Below are 21,951 nucleotides of genomic sequence, written 5' to 3'. Positions count from 1 at the left end.
CGGCGCGGCTGCGCGGAGGCGCCGGGCCTGGCTAACCTGGTGCGTTTTCTCACAGAGGAGCTGAAGGAATACTTCTCCCAGTTCGGGTCGGTGCAGAGGTGCCAGCTGCCTTTCGTGAGTACCCGCGCGTCCTCCGGGCCGCACTTCGTGTCTTCTCGGCGAAGCGGGGAAGAGTTGCTTGCCCAGAAACAGCTCCCCCGCTTCTTCCTTGGAGCTGCAGTCTGGACCCCTCATCTTGAACTCTAGCGAGGTTTTCAGCGCTCTCTACCCTTAGCTCCTTCTTCCAGGAACGCCACTTATTGAAGCTCAGTGATTTCCATTGGCTTTCAAAAAGCTTTACAAAGTACATCCTTCAGTATCCTGTTGATGCTGCCATTTCTGAATAATTAATCTAAATGCTTTGAGCTTTTCTATCATCGTGTTGACATTCTTCTGACAGAGAATAAAGTTTTTGTGTGCCTGATCTCACTGGCTAAAACCTAAAGATGTGGGTATGAACCTATCGTCTTTTCCTGCTGTGGATTAAGACCCCATCCAGAGTGCAGGGCTAACACAAAACCTATAACCTCTGCAGTGTGCTGCCAATGCCTCTGTTGTTTGGGCTGTTTATCTTCTGAGTGTATAGATCAGGGATTGTAGTATCTAGTGCACTTTTTAAAAGATGAACAGTCAAAAAATGTGTTCCTTTGCAGGTAAATTGCAGGCCATTGCTCGAAGTGTAAAGGTTCTGTCTGCTTGTTTCTCCACTTGAAGTAATCCTGTTAAATTAAGCTCAGTGTGTAGTGAACGTCATTGAGCTGATGGGTTCACTCTCTGTTGAGGATTAGTTTGGAAATGGAGAAAGTTTGAAACAGGCTGGTTGTTGTGAACATTTGAAGCTGAGGTGCCTGCCTGTCACATTTTTCCTCAAGCCCAGGTCAGACTGCATTGTTTTGTTGCAAAGTCTGGTAGCTTACCACAAACCCACCTCCATCACTGGTTCAGGTCATGCACGTGTGTACATTCAGATTCAGCGATTACTTGAGTTTCATTACTGCCTAAAACCCAGAGGTACAAAAATCACCAGTGTAGGACCAGCCTAATTTAGACATCACTGTGGTACTGCAAACAAGCAGTACCTTGTAGGTGGTTTGAAGTGTTGCCATTTATGCCTGATGACGAGAGTGGCTGAGCTGTTGTGAGCTCGGAGTGGGATCAGAGTAGGGACAGAAGGCACTTGGATACACCTGGCTTTTCCTCATTATCATCTGTTTATTGACAACTGTCTTTTCTGACTGGTGAATTATTTCTAAAAATAACCTTTTTCTTTTCAGTGCAGTTAGTGCTTGTCATTTTGAATGGCACTCTGCTTTTGTAGTCTCTTAAGCAGCTGCTTTATCTTGCTGAATGTTGTTCAAGTACTGTGGCCATTTAAATGTCAGTTCTGTTGTGACTGGCTTATTAGTAGATAAATACTGCAGTTGGAAACTACTGTCTATACATTATTCCAGACTTCAACTGTATCTTAAGATCGTGATTTTTTTGTTATTATTGCTAGATTCAAGTTGAAAGGGATGTAGAACAGCCTTTGCTAGACCTCTCACCTGTCACTGACACCAAATGTCTTAGTGTGAAAAAGGTTCCTGAAACAGCAAGTGTGCCAGTTCCTCTGATAATTTCTGAATCTTTAAATTTAATATCTATAGAAAGTTTTTAACAGCCCGTGTGAATATTTCCTGTAGTAATTGCATTCTGGTTTTTTTTTTTTAAACTGGTAATTAGAACAGAGATACAGGCTTTCACAGACGTTATTGCTGGATTAAATTCTCAACTCCAGAAGAAGTTCAGAATGTGTTACAGAAGGACCCCCACATTCTTGAAGGTTCCAAGGTAATGTGCTAATTCCTTTATTACCATATTCTTTCAAAGTGTGGTTAAGAATTTTGTCAGTCAGTGTGCTTTTAATGTTTTTTAAACCATTACCACTTCTGTTTATTCCCTCCTCACAACTTGAATTGTTAGGGGTCAAGATCATAGAGGTACCAGAGAGATCACACTCAAGAGACCAAAAACTCCTGCTGTACTCAAGGAATGTGAATGCAGTAAAACTGGTTGGGATGTGCTGTGCAGCTAGTTTGCAGTTTGTAATGCAGGTTTCTGCAGGTGGGTTCCAACATCTGATCTGGATGTTGAGTGGCAGGGGGAAGATGATAAAGAAAGTGATGCTAAGCTTCGAATTTCAGTGAAATTTATGTTTTCTCCGGCTGTCATTTCATACAGGAGAAATCAGCTTCTTGCTTTCATGTGTTCAAGACAACCCTAAAGTTATTGCTTTAGTGTAGGGTCTTGTTCTCTCCATCTTTAACATTTTAAATGTTAGTAAAGCAAAAAATAAAGCACTTTGGCAATCTCAGTGCATTAATGTATGGCATTGAGACAGTGTACTGGTCTACTACACATACAAAAGTGTCTGTCCTTGACTGGTCAGCTAGAGCCAGACACCTGTATCCTCCAGCTCCACTCCAGCACAGAAACACAGCAAAGCCATCTCACCACTTTCTCAACATTTAGTGTGCAGTGGTATTGACAGATAAGGAATAAAGAACAGTGAATCAGTGGCTGCCCAAGGCCATTTTATTAAAAGGTCTCATCTCAAAATAATTGGAAAATCTCATCTGGTATGTTCCCTAAATAGGGGATTTTCTTACAGACTTACATGTGCTTCAGCATAGTAGAGAGTGAAACCATGAGCAACAGGCAAGCTGGTGTATCAGACACAATCAGTTCAAGCTTTGATTAATCAATATCCTTTTGACAACCAGTTTCTTATTTTGAGATGTTAAATGCTAGGAGATAGTAAAAGGAATTGATGATAGACTTCAGTGATGCAGTATTTTGATTGTGGTAAATTATTTCACTTGCCATGGTTCATATTACTGCCCAAGTCATCACTAGTTGTGGTTACTTGAGTACCTATTCCCAAGAAGAACCAACCTGCAAGTTCCAACTGGTACAAATTGGGAGCAGAAATTAAGACTCTTTAAGCTGTGATTAGATTGGCAGTAGATTGGTCCTTCATAAGTTGTGTTGAAATAGGATGTTATCTGTATGCAATTATCAAATTAGGTACTAGAAGTAACATAATATTTAGTGGCAATTTCCTGGCAATTTTTGCTGCTTTTTGTTCTTGAATCTGTAAGGATAGCCACATGCATCTAACTGCCTAGGCTTCAAAGACTATACTCTCACAAGAGGTGCATGCTAAGAGGCTTCTTTATAGTGAAATAAAAAGCAGAAGGTAAGCAGTAGTTATTTTCATTTCTTAAAAAATGTAGGCTTCTCTAGATTACATGAGCACTTTTCCCAATTTTTCTAGGCTAGGTTTAGACAGTTACTTTTTATTAATTCCGGTTGAAAGCACAAGCTTTTTTTTAAGATGCATTTTGCTGGTACAACTAGCAATTGCTGTGGATATATATTCAACTTTTGTGTCAGGAAAGCCCTGGCTTGGCGCTTATGAAACTGAATTGGTTATAAATGTATCTTCTGCTTTCTGTATCAATGTTATGGGTGATCAGAAATGAAAATAACAAACTTCCTTGCCTAGCTAATTTCAGTAATTTCCATTGTTTTCAGCTTGCTCTCAAACAGCAGATCCGTAGAACACGCAGTCAAAGGAAGAGTCAAAGCGAGTGAGTGGTGGAAGGAGGCTTTATTTCACTAAATGTAAAGAAACTAAAATAAAGATTACTGAGAAACTATGATTGAGTACTTGTTTTAAAACAGAATCCAGCTGTTTCCCCTCCCTTGTTCAAAAATCTGTATAGCCACACTAAAACACTGAATTATTAACATCCCAGCATCTGTTACAGCATAAGATGATCATTATATACAGCACGAAAGCTCTTAACAGATCAGGTCAAAGCTTCAGCTACCTACAAAAACTAAAGCTGTAGGAAGGGGGCTACATTCTTACCCCTGAGGTGCTGGGCAGTGGGGAATCAGCAAAGTCAGAACTTGTTGAAGAATAATTAATTCCCTTATGAAATGTTTCAAAGTGGTCTCCATGTCTTCTCTCTCTTCAGGTAGCTGTCCCATGTAGAAGAGTTTGTGTGTGTATGTATCCACACAGCTAGAGTTGTGAAATTGCTGTGATACAATGCCATCCTCCTGTACACTCAATATTAAAAAAAACCCTTTTGCATGAAGTCCAAGCTTGCAGTCCATTTCCCTACCTCTCAAGGAGCAGGGGCATTCAGTCCTTCCTCCTCTTCTTGCTCTCGTGCTCATGTTCCTTAGGGCGGCTGCTGTCTGATGGCCGTTTAGAGCCACCGTGTTGCTTGGCTTCCTCCAGAAACTTGTCCAAACCAAATGGATCCTCCTCAAATTGAACTGGTCCATCTCTGCCCCTGCCTCTGGTGTTACGATCCGAGTTAGAAAACTCTTTGTCAGGAACAAACCTGCAGGAGAAGATGATACTCAGTTGACTAGCTTCAAAGTACTAACTAAGAATATTTCTTAAATTTATTTCCTTACCTGTTGGTCTTTATTCGAGCCTCTAGATCATCACCATACATATCCTTATCCAGATTTTTACTTGGCCTGTAGATGTTTTGGGCCATATCCTTGCCACTTCTCCAAGGCTGGTCATAAACATTATAAATTTCATCCTCTCCTCCAGCAAAGCCACTATCCATACCCTGCGAGGAACAGCAGAACAGCACAAGTTAATTGACAAAACATCAGCTAACTTACTTTATCAACAAAATACATTGATGATGTTTCACAGTTACAGAAAGATGACATGGCGTGATTTACAACTGATTTCAAATGAGTCCAAGCACTTAATGAGGATGTGAGTGGGTTTGGGTCTGGGATTAAGTCGAGAAAATCACATTACAGGCCTCAGTCCTACTCTTCCAGATAGCAACAGGAAGGATTTCAGGCCATCCGCATTTCAGAATAATGGATCATTTCAGTCTGCCCTGCAAGTACAGCTGTCTGTAATAGCTACGTACAACCATACAGAAATGTGTATTATTCAGAATTTCTGGAAAACATGATTTAAGCTGACTGATCCAAATCACACAGAGGCTTATATAAACCCTGAAAGTATAAGTATCTGCTTGTTCATTTTTGGTTCATCAGCTTTCCCTCCTTGCCTGCAAGTCTTTCACTGGAGGCGTGAAGAAGAGTGATTGACAAACTGCAGGTCTATTGAGGGATTTGCTGAAGCCCAAATCTATTTTGTCATCTCTGAATAGTATAAAATTCAGGGAAAATAAATGTTGCTGTTAACTCTTTGTATCTTCAGAAGTATTAACACAAGCAGTAATGGGAAAAGAAAGTATTTACTTGCTTCTCTCTGAAAGCAGATTTCCTATTCAGTCAGTACATTTGTACAAGAGAAGAAAATGAGGTCACTGCAGCTTGAAGGCAAAATAGTTTTTCTCCCCAGTGAGAAAAATCACAACAAAAACACTTTAATCCAGCTATACACTTTTTTTTTTTTTTTGGCATAGGCTCTGGATAAAGGAAATCAATAGTTTCCTAAACATTTATGTAAAGATTTTTTTGGAATGTATCCACACCAACCATGAGAACAGCTTCTCTTTAGTATTCTGTCTGTACCTACAAAGGAATGATGAGCATGTTCTCATAGAAAGCTACACAGCTTTCTATGAAAAGAAAAGGTATTTTACCTTGCTCTGGTTGAACAGCCTCTGGTCATATTGGATTTCATTGGATGGCCTGGGGTTTGGTACCCCCAGGGCAATAACTTCACTGATATCTCTGTTCTCATTTCTTTGCAGCTTTGACCTGAATTAAAAATTTGAAAGTTTTATGAGGTCAGTAAACCATACTTGTTGACACACTCAATTGCAACCCGATCCTGTATTCCCTGCTAACAATTTGCCTCAGGAGTCAGCTTTTGACTGTTGTTCTTCCTTACTAGGTAACATTTAAAATTTGTCTCCTGGCAAAGGAAACATTTGGAAAAATTATGTTCAGCTGGGTATGACATTTAAATTTGCTTTCCACTATCTGCAATTCACATCAAGCTGATTTGGTCTAAAATGTCATATTTATTTTTTGCAAGAATTAGTGCAGTTATGTTCTGGAAAGGCCGAGCAATCCAGTTTCAACATACTAGAGATGTTAAGCATCCAGAAACCATTTGCACTCAAAAATCTCAGTGGCTTCAGCCAATAAGATACTCCAGCCTACCTCCATAAATCTAAGCTTCCTTAAAACGAACAGCTTCAAGAAACAAAGCCACTATGGATAACTCTAGTCTCACCAAAATTAGAAGATTCAGGTTTAAATATTTGCTGTCAACATGTTAATTAAACCTGAACATAAAACATTAAACATGAAGTCCCGCTGAAGAAAAACCCATCCAAAACCAACACAGCACACCCCTCTTTCCCATTCATGTGGAAAATTCTACACTTTGAAGAAAGTACTACAGTATTTTAACACAGAAATGCCTTTTCATATAATGAACAAACTGTGCTTCATACCAGTCACTATCTCCACAAGATACAACTCAGGCACTTATATCAAAAAAAGGAAAGCCCAGTAGTAGGTTCCCTAGTGGGGAAGCCAGTGCCAGTACAGGAACAAACCAGCTTTTTTTTGTGACTCACCTTTTATCAGGGGCTGCCCGGGAAAGATTTCTGTCATGCTGCCTCTCTTTGCGCCTGTCATGTCTGATTTCGTCTCTTTCTCTAGCTTCTCCATCCTCTGAACAAGTAAAGATTGCTCATTATAGACAAGTATTTGAGGTTTGAATTAATTATGCCACAGACATTGGCATAGTAATTCAATTCAGTATTATTTTACAGAAGAGTAGTGACCCTTAGCACTATTTAAAATGTTCCATTTTAAATAAACTGAACACATGAACACCACAGCTTTCTTAAGCCCCAAGCAAGTGACTGTTCTAGGTAAGTCAAAGCAGACATCCTAACAACTATGTTCTTCCATCTTTCAAGAGCTTAGAATAATTGTCTGTCTAGAAATTAATATCCTAAAACATTTACAGATCATTGTATCATCATTCTAAGCATAATAGTATCATTGAAACATGCAGGGATTTAAGTGTTTCAAAGAACATTATGTGATGCAATATCAGAAAATCACTCAGGTTGGAAGGGAGTCTAATTCGAAACCTGCTATCAATGCTGAATTCAAACCAGGTTGGTCAGGGCTTTTTCCCACTCAGGTGAGGAAAACCTGCAAGGATAGAGACTGACAGATTTCCTAGGCAGCATGTTCCACTGCTGTTTGTCCTCACGGTGAAAATCTTTCTCCTGACACATAGTTGAAACCTCCTGCTTCAACTCTTGACCACTGCCTCATTCTTCCACCAACTTGGTGAAGCATTCTGATAATCATTTAGGGATCACTGTGATATGATCTGCTGGGTAACCTTCCCATTATCTGGCCCCAATGGCACATCATCTCCTAGCAGAAGAAGCCTTATTCTCTCAGCATCTCCTGAACCTGAGCTCCATGACCATTCTGATGCCCTTTCACTGAACTGACTCCCATTTATCAATGTCTTTCTTGTACCCAGAGGCCCATAACTGCACAAAGTACTCCAGATGATGTCTAACAGGTCACCAATAAAAGGAAATTATCACTTCCCTTGACTTACTGGTTACAGTCCTGCAGATGCAGCTTTGTATGCCCTTAGCATTACTGTTGCCAGGGCACACTGCTGGCTTATATTCAGCATATTGTCCACTACAACTCCTGAGTCCTTTCCAACGGAGCGGCTCTCCAGCTGGCTAGCCCCCAGCCTTTTGGTAAGAGGTTAGTACATCCCAGCAGCAGGATTTGGCATTATATGAGCATATCCCTCTATCTTCTGAAGAGATTGTAACTGCTTTCTAAGTTCATAATCTTGATCTTTGAAGTGCAAGTTCCATCAGAATAGAAGACAGCACAATGGACACAACTCAGTTATGTTGGCAGCAGGGTTTTTTGGGGCCTACTAGCCAAGAAAATTGCTGCTCTGCAAGATCAGTTACAACAGTGCAAGAGCCAGAATATTGCATTTATCACCTTTGATAACTTAAAGATGGTTTAGTTCTTCTAGACAAATCTGCCCTTCATCTGCAATAAGCTAAAAAAAATTAATTTAGAACTGTCCATGAAAGCCATCACTTACACTGATGCATTATTAACTTCAAAATTCTCATTGTCCTAAACCTGTATACATGAACATACTGATGTGAGGTTCAAACCTGCATCCCATCAAATCAGCCAGTGAATTAACCAATAAAGATATGAACTGATGTCATACTTAGAAATTCCAGCTGGTATTTAGATATTTCAAGTTCTCAGATTATTACTCCAAACCCACACTTATGAATACTAAAAAAGCCATGGTGTCTTAATGACAAAGAAATGTACCTTTTTCAACATGGGTTTTGATCCCTGCTCTTCTCTCCCTGGCTTTCTGAGCCATTTCTCGGAGCTTTTCCTCATGTTTCTCCTTTTCTTTCTGAGCCATCTTCCTCTCCACCTGGGCACGCATCTCTACTGCCTCCCGAGCCTGCACAAAAAAGACACAGTTAAAAACACAGAAAGTGTAGCACCTGGGATACACACAGATCTGTCACAGAGTTAGCCAGTAAACAGGACAGAAAGGAAGCCAAAATTAGGAAGCTTAAACCCATCAGCCACAGCAGTTAGAGCTGAGAGACAAGACCCGTGACTTCCAATAACTGAACGCACGCTGAGCCCATGATTCACAGATAGTGGGGATAAGGCCTTAAGTCTTAGGTTAGCAAAGAAGCAGGACAAATCAAAAAGCTAAAGCCTATTCACAGCTGATTTTGTGAAGGAAATTAACATACAAAGATGGTAAAACTATATGGAACAAAACAGTGTGAAGAACTACCTGACCTTTCTGTCAGCAATATAGAGTGCCTCAGCAAGTTTGGCAAAGTTTTCATTAATATGAACGGTCTGCAATCCTCTGCCATCTGCAGCCAGACGCTTATCTAATGGAATGGTGTAACCCTACAGTGGGAACAGAGAGGCAGTTAATCACAGAAACAGTATTCGTTATAACAAGCATTATTATATTCATTGGGTAAGAAAACAAAACCACATACAAAATTCACAGCCCATCATTATAATGCCTCAATGGATGTCCTTTACATATGTACTTCAAATTCTTGCCAGGTAATACAAAGCTTCACTCCAATTCCACCCGCCCACCAAATCCAAATCACAGCTTCCCTTCAAGGTTCATCTTAGGACAAAAGATAGTTTTCAAGTGATAAGGTCCACTTTTTGCTTTATATTAAGAACTACAGATAATAGCTTCTCCACTCTAAGCTGTTTTACAATTTTTTGCTTAAAAATTGTTTTACCTGAACTGTTTTCATACCTGTTAAGAGATTAGCTGATTCAAAATGAGAAAGTAAGGGACAAGGCAACCAGCAAAAGTAAGACACACTAAACACCAATTTTGTTTTCCAAAGCTAAAACTCAAAATTATTTATAGATTATATTTAAAGATTTTTTTAGTGAGCTCTACAAATTTTTTGCTTTGGTTTTAGCATCTGTAACCTAAAATTTGATCTCCTAATTAGCATCAGTCCCAGTTAGACAGCTGTGTTGCAGTAGGGAAAAAAAGTGACATCCAAACATACAGCTTTTCCTTCCTTCATTTGAAGAGGCTGGCTCAGGACAACAGTTTAGTATATTTCAGAATGATCAGACTAGTTAGTGCAGCAAATGAATTCTCCCCTCTCTAGGAACATAAACTTAGTAACGGATAAAAATCAAATGGACAGGACATACCTACTCAAACAAGGAACAAAAATAGCTAGCTGACCAGTGATAAGAATTAATTAATGAAAGAATGCAACAAGGAAAACTTTCCAGAAATATGGACTGCAGTATTAAAAAGAAACATGCTTAAGTCTCTGATAGTCTGCTGTTTTTCAGTTTAGATGGCTTTACTTTGTGACCTTGAGAGATTCTGACTTTGGACTGCACTATTATGGGGATTTTAACTAATATAAATTTTTCCTCTCAAAATTTATAATCTCTGGCATGAAGTAACATATTCACCCTCAGTTCTATACTCTCAATTGGACAACCTTTATATGCCAAACTGAAGAAAAATTAACTCTATTACCATGTGTTCTCCATGCTGGAAGCAGCCAGTTTACCTAACTCTAGATGTTTAACATCAGTATTATTCAAGCTTAAATCACTCACTTAAGTTTCCTATCAGGGTGAAGAATTAGAAAAATAAATTTATGGCAACTTAATTACCTTTGCATTTTTCCAGTTTGAAATGCACGGAGGAATTTTCCACTCTTGCTGCTCTTTCACAGTCATCTGATTTAAGAGAATAAGCAAAGTCATCTTCAGATTTATAGTAAAAGGAAATACTGTTTTCTTTCTCAAAGGCAGCTATGAAACTATTGAAATGAGTTAGAGTAGAAAGTTCAGAATTCCACAATAAAACCCCAGCTCTTCTTAGCAGCCGTAAGATTGCCGAATCAAGGAATGGTTTGATTGGAATGGACCTTAGAGATCAGCTGGTTCCAAACCCTCTGCCATGGGATTTATTTTTGCACTGTATCTTTGCCAGCACTGAATAAAGTCCTGACAGCTCTTCAGCATCCTCTTAAGCTTTCATCACACAGCCAGCTTGTTAACATCTGCACATTTAGCAGCTATTCAAGTTGTACCAAACTGATGAGCCACCACTACACTCATCTCTCAGAAGGAGCTAATCCTTAATGACACAAGTCAGTGTTATTAAGGATTAGATTAAAAGTGTTGTCTAAAAGCAACATAAGAGTACCAGGCTAAGCCTTAGTCAACTCATTCATGCCATGAACAAATTCAGCAATGCAACCCTGAATAAAATATATTAAACATCTACTCAACCTTTGACAAGATAAATGAAAATACAGCTACTTTCAGAACTGTCCAAATGAAAAAAAGAAAACCACAAACAAAAAGACTGCACTGGGCACCAAGTTTATCACTTCAAGTTTATCAGAAGGTCAGTAATGAGAAGGTACACAGAAATGAACTAGACTGAAGAAGAATTTGTGGACCCACCTAAGCATTCAAAACTGAGAACAGCTATGGCATTTCATACCTTTCTACTTGGAGAGTGCATTACAGGTGCTGGAGGAGATGGTGGTCCTCGTGGAATCTTCTTGTTAATTCTGAGCAATTAAGAAAACAAGTACAATTACAGTCAGCATGTTGCACAGAAATACACTTCAGAATCTTCTATTTGTCCTGAACAAGCCATGAATACTTACTTGAATCTTGGAGGCTCCATAGGGTCCTTCTGCATTTCCACCATCCGAATGACTCTCTGTTTTGCTCCAGAGTTGAATGCAACTCCTTGCTGAGATGGTGTGTACCTGAACAAAACAGTGCTCAGCTTTCTGCACACAGCTAGATATTCCTTTCCCACCTCCATTTTCACTCTGTTCACTGCTCCAGCTGTGGTTTCATTTTATCCACAACAGTTTAAGACTACCCCACTATCAATGTCAGCAGCAGGTATCTGCACAGATGATACTGCACTGAGTGCAGACTCAGTTACACCAAACAGAATGTAACTTCTCTTCAGGGCTACATTCTCCTGTTTCAACCTAGAGTTGAAATAGCAGAAAAACAAGTACAGTACATATAGCTTGTCACAATACTCCCTACCTATGTCTGCGAAGCCCTGGTGTTCTTTTACTGTTCATTAAGAACCTCTTCACATACCTTTTTTCAGAATTATCTTCAAGCCAAGTGTAACCCTGCTATTAAATTTTTCTGTGTTTGAAACAGAAAAACACCATAAGTAAGTATCAGCCTCCTCATAATTACAATTGTTTCCAACTACTCATTTTCTGCGAAGGAAGAACTTTGTTATGTGTCTTGTTGTGGCTTGAAACTTGCAGTAAGTACTTTACTTTCAGGGCAGCATCATTAATAGTGATCCTTGGCAAATCTGTGGTTTTTTGCTAAAACAGTAACACCTCCAGAGTGCCATAACTCATGACATGTTAAAGACATATTTCTACACACTTCAAACTAGGTGATCATTAGTGGGTTAATTCAAAATACAGAAGCCAGTTTCATATTCCTTACAGAAGAATAGAATTCATGAGGAATTTCTGTTCTCAGACATTCAACAAATATGCCAATTTTAATCCATTTTGTATATCACACCATTCTACAGCAACACCAGCACTACATACCGAATGTACTGTGCAGGAGCTAGCTTGTCAGCAGCTCGAACTGGCATGGCTGCTGCAACTTTTTGGGAGACTGATTTCTCCAAGGCCGCTCTTGTCTTCTCTGTTATCTGAAGAAAAAAACCACAGTGTACATCTCATCCCATTACAAGACATAAAGCATACCACTGCTAACTAGGCACATCAGTGCATACAATACCTCTCTAATTGCCTCCTCATCTGGTCTTTGCAGTTCAGGATCATCCACATTCATGACCTCTTTTGGCACAAGATCCGTGTACTTGCTGTAAATGACCTGGAAGACATTAGATTCTACTAGTGCTGGTGAACAGGAATACATGTATATATATCAAAGGAAATGTTTCAGGCTTAGACTATAAGCTGAGTACTAATTAAAATGAATATACAGCGATAAATGCATTATGATTACATATTGTTCAATTAGAAGACTGGTTTACATATATACTCTGGACCCCATTTTACACATGGAGTAATTGAAGAAACAAAGCAATCTAATAAATATAATTGTATAAGTTGCTCTCAGAACTGGCATTAGACAGTAGTTTTCTGCTTCCCATTCCTAGTACTTTCCTTTTTAAGGGACCCCAAACTGATAAAATCCTGCATGTTTTTACTTCTGTTTTCAAGGATTACTCATGATTTTGATACAAGTATTTTCCACAATCTGTATTTTTTCATTTCACTATGTGTACTGGTTTCTTGAAAAAATAAATACTTGAGAAATCTTGACACTTTGCCTTATATAGGTACTTGAGTTTTCACACAACCTGCAGCTAGCTCCTGGCAGCTCTAAGTCCCAATTTTAAATACAGGGAAAGAACACTATTAGATGGCTTCAGGGAAAAATGTATTGTATTACATTAATGTTTCACATATATCCAATAAAATAGGAAGTTTTAGTTCAAAGGGTTAAAAGTCAGGAACTATTATTTCAAGTTCATTATACAGTACATGTCCAACTACAAAATTAACCTTTAGCCTCAGCATTAATTAATCACATAACAGTCATTTTCTACTTCTCAGCCTTCACTCCTAAAATTTAATCATTTTAATTAGTATCAGCAATATTCTAGCTTCTCAGATCCTGAATGAAGGACATTTGAAGAGAAATGTTCCTCTAAGGTAATTAATTTGTAAGTTCAAATGTCTTGCTGAAGAAGAATATGAAAAACAAAGTACGCTGAAGGATCTGTAGAGCATCCCAAAAGACAAAAAAAGAAAATAAAAAAGCTAGTCCTTGTGGTGGTCCAAGAGTGATCTAAAAACTACTTGACACTGAGGTACAAATAATCTATATGAACTATTTAAACTCTGAAGCATTGTATGGAAATGGCAAGAAGCTTTATTATTGAATAAATATATAATGTAGATTAAACGATCCTGAAAAAACAAATATTTCTGTTGCCATCAAAAACTTCATACACTTGCATGTTTGAATTGTAGTCTTTTTTCCGAAGTGATAAAAAGAGGCAGATGATGAATTTACAATTATTTTTGTTGTTTTTCTAGACATTTATCTTGTTTTATGAGTAATGTTATTTCATTCATCTAAGCTAAAGAAGAGACTGGGATTGTTTGATATTGTACTGTGCCCATCCACTACTATTTTTCAATTTACAAAATTTGAAAGGAAGCATGAGCCTGAGCAATCACTCTGATTGCTACTGAAAAGCAGAATCTCCTTCTAGGCAGAAAGAAAAACCTCTAGTTTTGCTACAATTACATGATTCCCTGGCTGGGACAGCCTTAACAGGCAGCAATTAGAAATCTGCACGCCACTACAGTCAGAAAGAAAATAATATTACCTAACTAGCTAAGATACTGTACCACATGGCAGGGTTTAGACATCAATCACATTCAGAGTCTCACAAGGCACTTGATAGATGCAAATGTCTTGACAGAAATTACTTAATTTGCTACACAGAAATCCTCAACATATTTTGTTCTATATATCTCAACCAGCCCTGTACAGTGCTCATCAATCCTATATGTAAATCAAGAATTTGCTATCAAGTGAGGCAGCATGACCGCCTTCCTTGTCAAAGAACCGTTTCTCCATATGAAGTACATACAATTTACAAAGTCATTAAGATTACCTGGTCGTAAGCCCGGTACACACACCAGAAAACAAACTGGTAACAAACTCTCAAACCAAGCTCTGCCACAAAGGCAACTAAGTTGTGAGTGAGTAATGCTTTTGATTATTTAAGTCAGATTCATGTTCTCTTGACCTATCCCATATCTGTGACAAGACTTTCTTCAACAATGGAACTACTCTCTTGTAAATGTTTGATTCAATTGACAACCTTAGGAATAAAACCTGTAAATAAGCTTCATGATTGTTTTTTTTTTTCTCCTTTAACAAATAAGCCACCAGCCTTAGGCCATGAAGAAGAAATCAAACTCCAGCATATAAAGTTATTCTTGCTGGAAAAAAGTAAGAGACCTAACAGTTCCATTCTTTGATTTCCATACTCTTTCTTCTATCTTCATAAAAACACAGGATGCAATTACATGTTCTTATTTTACTAATAAAGGAACAGCTCCAGTCTCATCAAAATATATCACAATTGATGCATTATTTTAGTCTGGCTTTTAGTAATGTAAGTACAGAAAGTATTGAAAGAATTTACAGCAGCACAAGAACCAACCCCATAGCTAGGCTAGAAATTCTTCATCTCGACAAGCAGATGGAACTCCATCCGCAGATCCATAAGGTCACACATCCAGGCCTGTCAACGTTATCCAGCATTTCATGTCTAGCAGACTTTCTGCCAACCCCAAACAGGAAGCTTGTCAGACTATCACATTGATGTCAGTATTTTTCAAGGAAAATACTCTGAAGCCACTATTTTTAAAATACATAAGGGAACAGATGCAAGGAAGATGAACCACTGCAATAGCAGAAACTGCTGACAAGTCATCCCAAGATAGGGGCTGGGTGATGGAACTGCTGCCTCTACAAAGAAGGCAGAATACTAAATTCAACTTCAAAAAATCCATAACCTGTAGCAAGAACAAAATTTGCTTTCTAATTGAGACCAAACAAGTAGCTCCTAGAATAGGTTCATAAACTCCATCTCATTTCTGGCAGGCTGCTAAGTATCTGTTTCTTTTAGCTCTAAGTATTAAGATTGAAGAAATATTGAATTGTGGCTGCAGCTCTCTGGAAAATGAAACTTCTGCGTCTAATCCTACTGACACTGTACTATCAGAAGCTCTTAAGAGAAAATATTCCATATTATTCAACTCAACACAGATCACTGAAGAACCACTCCCTATGACATATCTGGCAATACTTTCTCCTGCAAAGCAAATCAAACCAAGCAATAGTAGTTCTGCTGTTTTCAGTGAAATTGTTTCAAATAGCTGTTGCAGCACAGAAAGTCAATTTTATTCTGAGCTACATCAAAAGAAGCATGGCCAGCAGATTGAGAGAGTTGATTCTGCCACTCTACTTTGCTCTGGTGAGACCTGAGCTGGTGTGATGCATCCAGCTCTGAGGCCCCAAACACAATCTTGACCTGTTGGAATGAGTCCAGATGAGGCCACTAAGTTGACCACAGGGCTGTAGCACCTCTTCTATGAACATGGGCTGAGAGTTGGTGGTGTTTCAGCCTGGAGAAGAGAAGGCTCCAGAAAGACCTTACAGCAGCCTTCCAGTACCTAAAGGAACCTACAAGCTGGAGAAGGACTCCTTGTAAGGCCATGTACTGACAGGACAAGGGGGAAGTGCTTTAAGCTGAAGGAAGGCAGGTTTAGATCAGGATTAGGAAGAAATTCTTTACTATGAGCGTGGTGAAGCACTGGAACAGGCTGCTCAGAGAAACTATGGATAGCCCATCCCTGGAAGTGTTCATGGCCAGAATGAATGAGGCTCTGACCAACCTGGTCTGACAGAGGATGTCCCAACCCAAATCATTCCACAAATCTGTGATCTAATCTTCCCTCAGTTTTACTCCCCTTTGACTCACAATACTTAATCTTTACTCTCAGCTTTTACATCCAGCTGGATGCAATCAAGATCAACCTGACGCAGAGAGGCAGAGCTCAGGATTTAGGAAACCCAGCTCTACAGTTCTACAGAGCCTGGTTTCAAAAAAGTCCCACATCTCTTCCATCTTGGTGAATGAGACAGAATATGACTGCCTTCATTATAGACAACATATGGAAAGTTAATGAAAGTACAGATCTTCATGAATCAAATATGACAAACATTAACAGCTTAAATCTAACTCTACCTGTTAAGAAGCATTTTCCTAACTTTAAACCAAATAAGACCCAGTGAAAGATTATGGTCATTTTTGTCTCAAGCCTACTATCATATCTAATTATTTTTCAAACATACTAAGATTCCAATCTGAACAGTTCTATTATATACAAATTAAAGATAATCTGACAAGTAAGTAAAGATGTATTTGACAAGTTGTAAAAATGAGGGTTTAACTACACTAGATTTTTCTTATTATTTGGCCCGCAGCTTCCCCTAAATTGATATGATTACTTCTTGTCTAATTATCTGCTTGAAATTCTTTTGTATGCTTTTGCCAAAGTAGCATTTCTATTCAGCATGAAGTATCAAATCTTTAGTAAAAAATTATTCGAATAGAATTAATATTTTCACACCTTCCTCTTGAAAAATAATTCCAGGCATTAGATAAAGCCTGATGGAACTTCAAGAAAAGTCCCCTCAATAAACATATTGCCACTGCTGGGGTTTTTTTTTCTGTTTAGTCTAACTACTTTCTTCCACATGATGACATGCAGTCCAGTTTGCACTCATCTTTTTCAAAGGTACTGCAGTAACATATGAGGCAAAGGATGAGGATATGCAAGATGTGATGCTTTGACACTCAGATATTAATTAACTATAAAATCCTACTGGCTGTAGAATCTATTTAAAGCAATAGATTTATCTGTTAAAAGTATTTTCTCTGATATTCTTAGAATACTCATCCTATTTTTTTGATTGAGAAGTAAAGTTTGTATTTTGGTTTCCTCCCTTCCTTAAATGTAGTAAGACATGGGGCATGTTACGTAATCATAAGCTTTTCAAGATACCCTAATTAAAAGCCTAAGAAGTCAAATTATTTTGACAACAACTATTCATATCTATTAGCTAAAACACTCTTTGTAGTTAACATTGTTTAGACTTTCTTTACAGAAGATGCTTGCTGGAAGAAGCAGCTGGTCACACACTTCATCAGGCCTCAGCAGTTTTCCAGACCCCAACACCTGCCTTAGAGAATTAAAGTCCACAGAGCCCACTTGGTTACACCTGGAAAGGCAGGTGTAAATACTCCTTAAAGGAGACTTAGGTACCTGATCTCCTCAAAACTATTTAGGACCTCAGGTGTCAACTCCTGGTTTTAGAAAGGCTACTGGATACAGGAAGTTGAAGTTTCCCCTAAAAAACTCCGTAAGAATCTTGCTATCTCTGAACTCAGCACAAAACTTCTGTAGTATAACCACTGGCAATACTTTCTGCTACAATTAAATAACAACAGCAAAAACAGAGTGCCAAAACCACTGAAAACAACCAGAAGTGTCAAATGTTGGATCAGTAAGACACAAGGTGCAGTATTCTGAAGGCTGACCTGTGTTTTCTGTCCATTTTTTGCCCCCTCTCTCTACATGCTGAAATGAGGCTGCAGAACTGTTTTCACTTTCTTGCCTTCATTGGAAAATGAAAACTGCTAAGCCATCAAGTAAGTTCTGTGCAGAGATTTTCCCCATTTTTGTCTTATCTTTTAATTACATTACAGAGAAGATCCCAATTTCTGCCTGACATTATTTTAATTCTTAAATAAGAAAAAAGGACACAATCCATGTGGCTAATGCCATACCAATGAGTTCAAGGACATGCAATGTGTACACAAAACTTTTCCAAGTACATACACCAGCTGATAGATTGGAAGAAATATTACCTTGTCCTTTGACTGTCCTTGTCGAGCGATTGCATCGTATTTTATCTTTCCTTCTGCATCCACCTGAACAGCCAAAGCATTGGACATTTTCTTCTTTCGGCCCATATCCAATGGATATTGGGCCACGTGAATTTCGGGGAAAGCACCCCCATCTCCAAAATCCTACAGACAAGAAAAAGTAGTGAATGTCCAAAAGAAAAAAAAAATGCAAAATAGAATGGAAAAGCAGATTGATTTCAAACAACTAACTTGGTAAGTATGCTCCAGTAACATTATTCTTTCACTGGTAAGAAAGTAATTAATGAGAGAACTCACAGTTATTAAAAGACACTGAAATGGAGAGATATCTCGCAGTAATTATTTCCTGCACAAAGTCAGAACAGATATTACTGACTAGAATGTGCAGGCAATACTATGCTACAGACAATACAAAATTAAGTATTTAATTCTCATGTCACTTATTAATGAGAACTTCAAAAATTGACCTTCTGAAATAAAGCAACTGTGGATACTAAAATTACAAGAGCAGCATTTTTATGAAGACTTCTACTGGTTATTTGTTGCTTTTCACACCATAATGAAGAAGATAAAAAAAACATTCCATTCTTTTCAAAGCCTGTAGCTCATACTTTACAATGCTACGTGTGTCAAACATTCTCTTACTTTGATGTGTAAATACACTGAAAATTGGGCCAGCACCCAACAGCCCAATATTCCTATAGTTTATTCCTCTCTCCTACAACATGTTGGTGCAAAAGCATTTAATAAACAAAATAAAAAGCATTTAATAAACAAAAGACTTCTTAAAGCAAATCACCCTGGCTCAGTACCACAGAGGATGCAGTGGTACCATTCATAAAACAACTTCAGGTTACAGTTTCAAATGCAACACCTTGGAGGAAGCATTTGCTTTAAGCAGCATGAGCACCCATCCCTTTCTCTGCTGCAATGGCATGGCTTACGTGGAGTCTGGTAACAAAACAGATCAAAAAATAAGAATGGGTGTGTTGAGCACATCAATCTCCCTCCATGCTCACCATGTGACCAAGTAGTTACCACCACTGCGACAGAGTGGACTGAGAGTGGAAATGACCAAGCAGAACACTTGCAAACAAGGACAGTGCGCTTATCCCATCTGCAAATGCTCCTTGAAATACAGTTTCTGTTATATGAAGTTTTCCACTGCTTGTCCCACATTCAACAATTAGCTGTTAAAGTATTAGCCAGAATCAAATTCAGTCATTCTTCAATTGTTTTTTTTTTGGTAACTCTTTATGTCTTAAGAACAGGTTTTGCATTTTCCAGCAACGGCAGTCCAGGGTCACTGGACAAAGGTTATGCTTTGAAAGCATTTACTGAAATTTGCACTTGTATATGAAGCAGAAAGGAGTCCTTAACAGGCTTTTTGGGATGTGTATTAATTTGTGGGCAAATGGTGCTGGAAAGTCTTCGCAAACCTTCAGCACGTGGCTTCTTAAAAAACTTCTTTAGTAACACTAAGAAAGAATAAGCGCTACACTATTAACTTTAATACTCAACAGTGTCGGAAGGGAAACCTACACTGGGTATAATGAAAGTTTAATTTCTGATATCATACATATGCAGCATATGACTAAATGCTGAACCCACATAAGAATGTTTCCTTTCAGTGAACCACTGGAACACCTACCTGAAGTACCTGGATTACTACAGAACAGTGTTGGATTTAAAAAAATGGCACTCAAACATAAATGAGGGCAATGCTGTTACAAGCTGATGAAATTATGGTATTTGGAAACAATGTAGGATCATACATGAACTACTGCAGTAAAACTTCAACAGCATGCTTGTTCCAAGAGCACTGCCTTGGGACTCATCAGAACAGGTCTCAGAAGTTATTGTCAAGGATCACTTCAAACTGTAAGGTTTTTCTGGCTCACAGTTAGAGATTGTACTAAAATAGTTTTGTAATCAGATCACGTCTGTATTTTCTTTCTACCTTTAGCAGTTCCAGTTTAGATTACATTAAACTGGCAAGGGTTACAACACATAACATTGTCCAAAACCCTTTAGCCAGTAACATACTTAAACAACAAATATTGACTAATTTTTAAGTTTCCTTCCAGCTATAAGAATTTTGTCCCCCAATAGCGGCTATCTTTTTGAACAGAACACATGAATGTTCTCTTCTCTGATACACACACATTCACTTATTTCAGCTATAATCTAGAATTTGCATTTAACACTAACAGCAGAACAATATGGATGTCTTTCCCAGGGGAACATTGTGCTCACAGACTGTAAACCCTAAGGACTACAGACATATTTCCACATTGCAACACGACAATCTCTGAACAGAAGTAGACATCGACCATCCTGTTTACCATCAAATGTTTTAAGGAATCTGGTGGATTAGAACCTTTCCCAACACAAAAATATATCAAGAAGTCTGGGTCATGTGCACTGTAAGGCTTTGCACAATTCTCAGCAATATTCAAGGTGATCAGGGTTTACTTCTACTCCAGAATTTGTTTTCCCCTTTAGCAAACTCATTACTATTGTATCAATTCAAATATTTACCTCTAGCACTCGTGGTATCCATCCTTTCCGGTAACCATATGGGGGAGGTTCCCTTCTGGACGAGACCAGAGCAGCCTGCCTGGATCTCTGAGCTCTTGCTCTTTCTTCTAGTTCTAGCTGATCTTGGGACAGCTGGGTTGGAGCTGGCAAAAAACTGGACATCCATGGACAGCAACCAAAAGAGAATGAAATAAAAAGTTCATTCCGGTAACTTCACTCATGGACACTCAACTATGCTTGAGCCAACTTCTTGCTAAGTCAATACTTTCTCAACAATCACTCTCTATAGACTAAGAAACAATTTATGAAACTTAAGCATTGCACTCATAAATGTGAGAGCAGCTTCTGAAATTTAGCAACTTCAGAGATTAGAGTTGCAATGTGTGCTTTCTCAGCATTCTGAAAGACTCCTACAAAAACAAATGCTAAATTCACACACATTCACATCTTTCTTGAACAGAACGAGTGGCAATACCCGTTTTCCGACAGGAATGTCACACATCACTGGTGTTCTTTACACTACCACGAATAAGAAAGAAATATTATGTTCCTATGTCTCTAGTCCCAACGATTCGCTCTTTCTTCCTCTCAAGGCAAACACCCACAGACAAATCTGACAGCGACCTCCCATCTCAACGCCTGACACCCCCCTGCCAAGGGCAAGTCGAACCCCAATTTCTTCACTTCCCCTTTTTCAGCTCTTCTTGTCTACACAGCCTTTTTGTGCATTTACTAAGAAAGTATCCAGAGAAACCCGGGATTCCGGGGCAGGCACCGGAACTGCACTCCCATGCCCCGCGAGAGACACTACAACTCATAACAAAGACCGCTCGCCCTCTCTGACGGTGATGAAACCTCGATCAAACCCCACGGGCCCAAGGGAGGCGGAGGAGCTCCTTCCACCCGGAGTGAACACGCGAAAGAAGCAGAGCCTGACCAAGGGCCAAACACCCGCTCCCGCCAGGGCTCCCCCAGGCCCCACCGGCCCTCGGGGAATCCCCGGGCCGGCCGGGAGCGTCGCATCGCCCTTACGGCCCGGGTGGGCCCGCCCGACCCACCTGGTGAGCGCCATCTTAACCGCGTAGGCCGTCAACTCCGCAGCGGGCCGCCGAGGAGGGGGAAGGCGGCGACACCTGCGCATGCGCAGCACCGCAGTGTGCCCTGTGAGTTGTAGTCTCCATAGGTCACTCGGGGCGCGGCGGCGTACGCGGTAGGCC

General features: G+C 39.2%; 2 protein-coding genes across 2 annotated transcripts; one reads left to right on the top strand and one right to left on the bottom strand.

The window, feature by feature from the left end:
* Nucleotides 1-6: 6 nt before the first annotated feature.
* Nucleotides 7-3,740, top strand: SLIRP (SRA stem-loop interacting RNA binding protein; the record flags this gene model as incomplete). Its single annotated transcript, XM_031065179.1, has 3 exons — nucleotides 7-114; nucleotides 1,762-1,869; nucleotides 3,616-3,740. Coding segments are annotated over 3 exons (276 nt in total), but the record flags the coding sequence as incomplete, so codon positions are not given.
* Nucleotides 3,677-21,949, bottom strand: SNW1 (SNW domain containing 1). The gene is made up of 14 exons (XM_005417451.2): nucleotides 21,793-21,949; nucleotides 20,735-20,888; nucleotides 18,176-18,337; nucleotides 12,427-12,522; nucleotides 12,231-12,337; nucleotides 11,295-11,399; nucleotides 11,126-11,195; nucleotides 10,285-10,350; nucleotides 8,899-9,015; nucleotides 8,404-8,545; nucleotides 6,630-6,726; nucleotides 5,682-5,799; nucleotides 4,516-4,679; nucleotides 3,677-4,439 (listed from the first exon to the last, which is right to left on the bottom strand). Exons 1-14 carry the CDS (start codon nucleotides 21,873-21,875, stop codon nucleotides 4,235-4,237), a joined length of 1,686 nt encoding a protein of 561 aa, XP_005417508.2. The 5' UTR covers nucleotides 21,876-21,949; the 3' UTR covers nucleotides 3,677-4,234.
* Nucleotides 21,950-21,951: the final 2 nt, after the last annotated feature.

Source organism: Geospiza fortis, unplaced genomic scaffold, assembly GCF_000277835.1.
Source record: "Geospiza fortis unplaced genomic scaffold, GeoFor_1.0 scaffold54, whole genome shotgun sequence".
Classification (NCBI taxonomy): domain Eukaryota; kingdom Metazoa; phylum Chordata; class Aves; order Passeriformes; family Thraupidae; genus Geospiza; species Geospiza fortis.
Note: the sequence above shows the minus strand (reverse complement) of the source record. Positions and strands in the feature narration are given on the sequence as shown.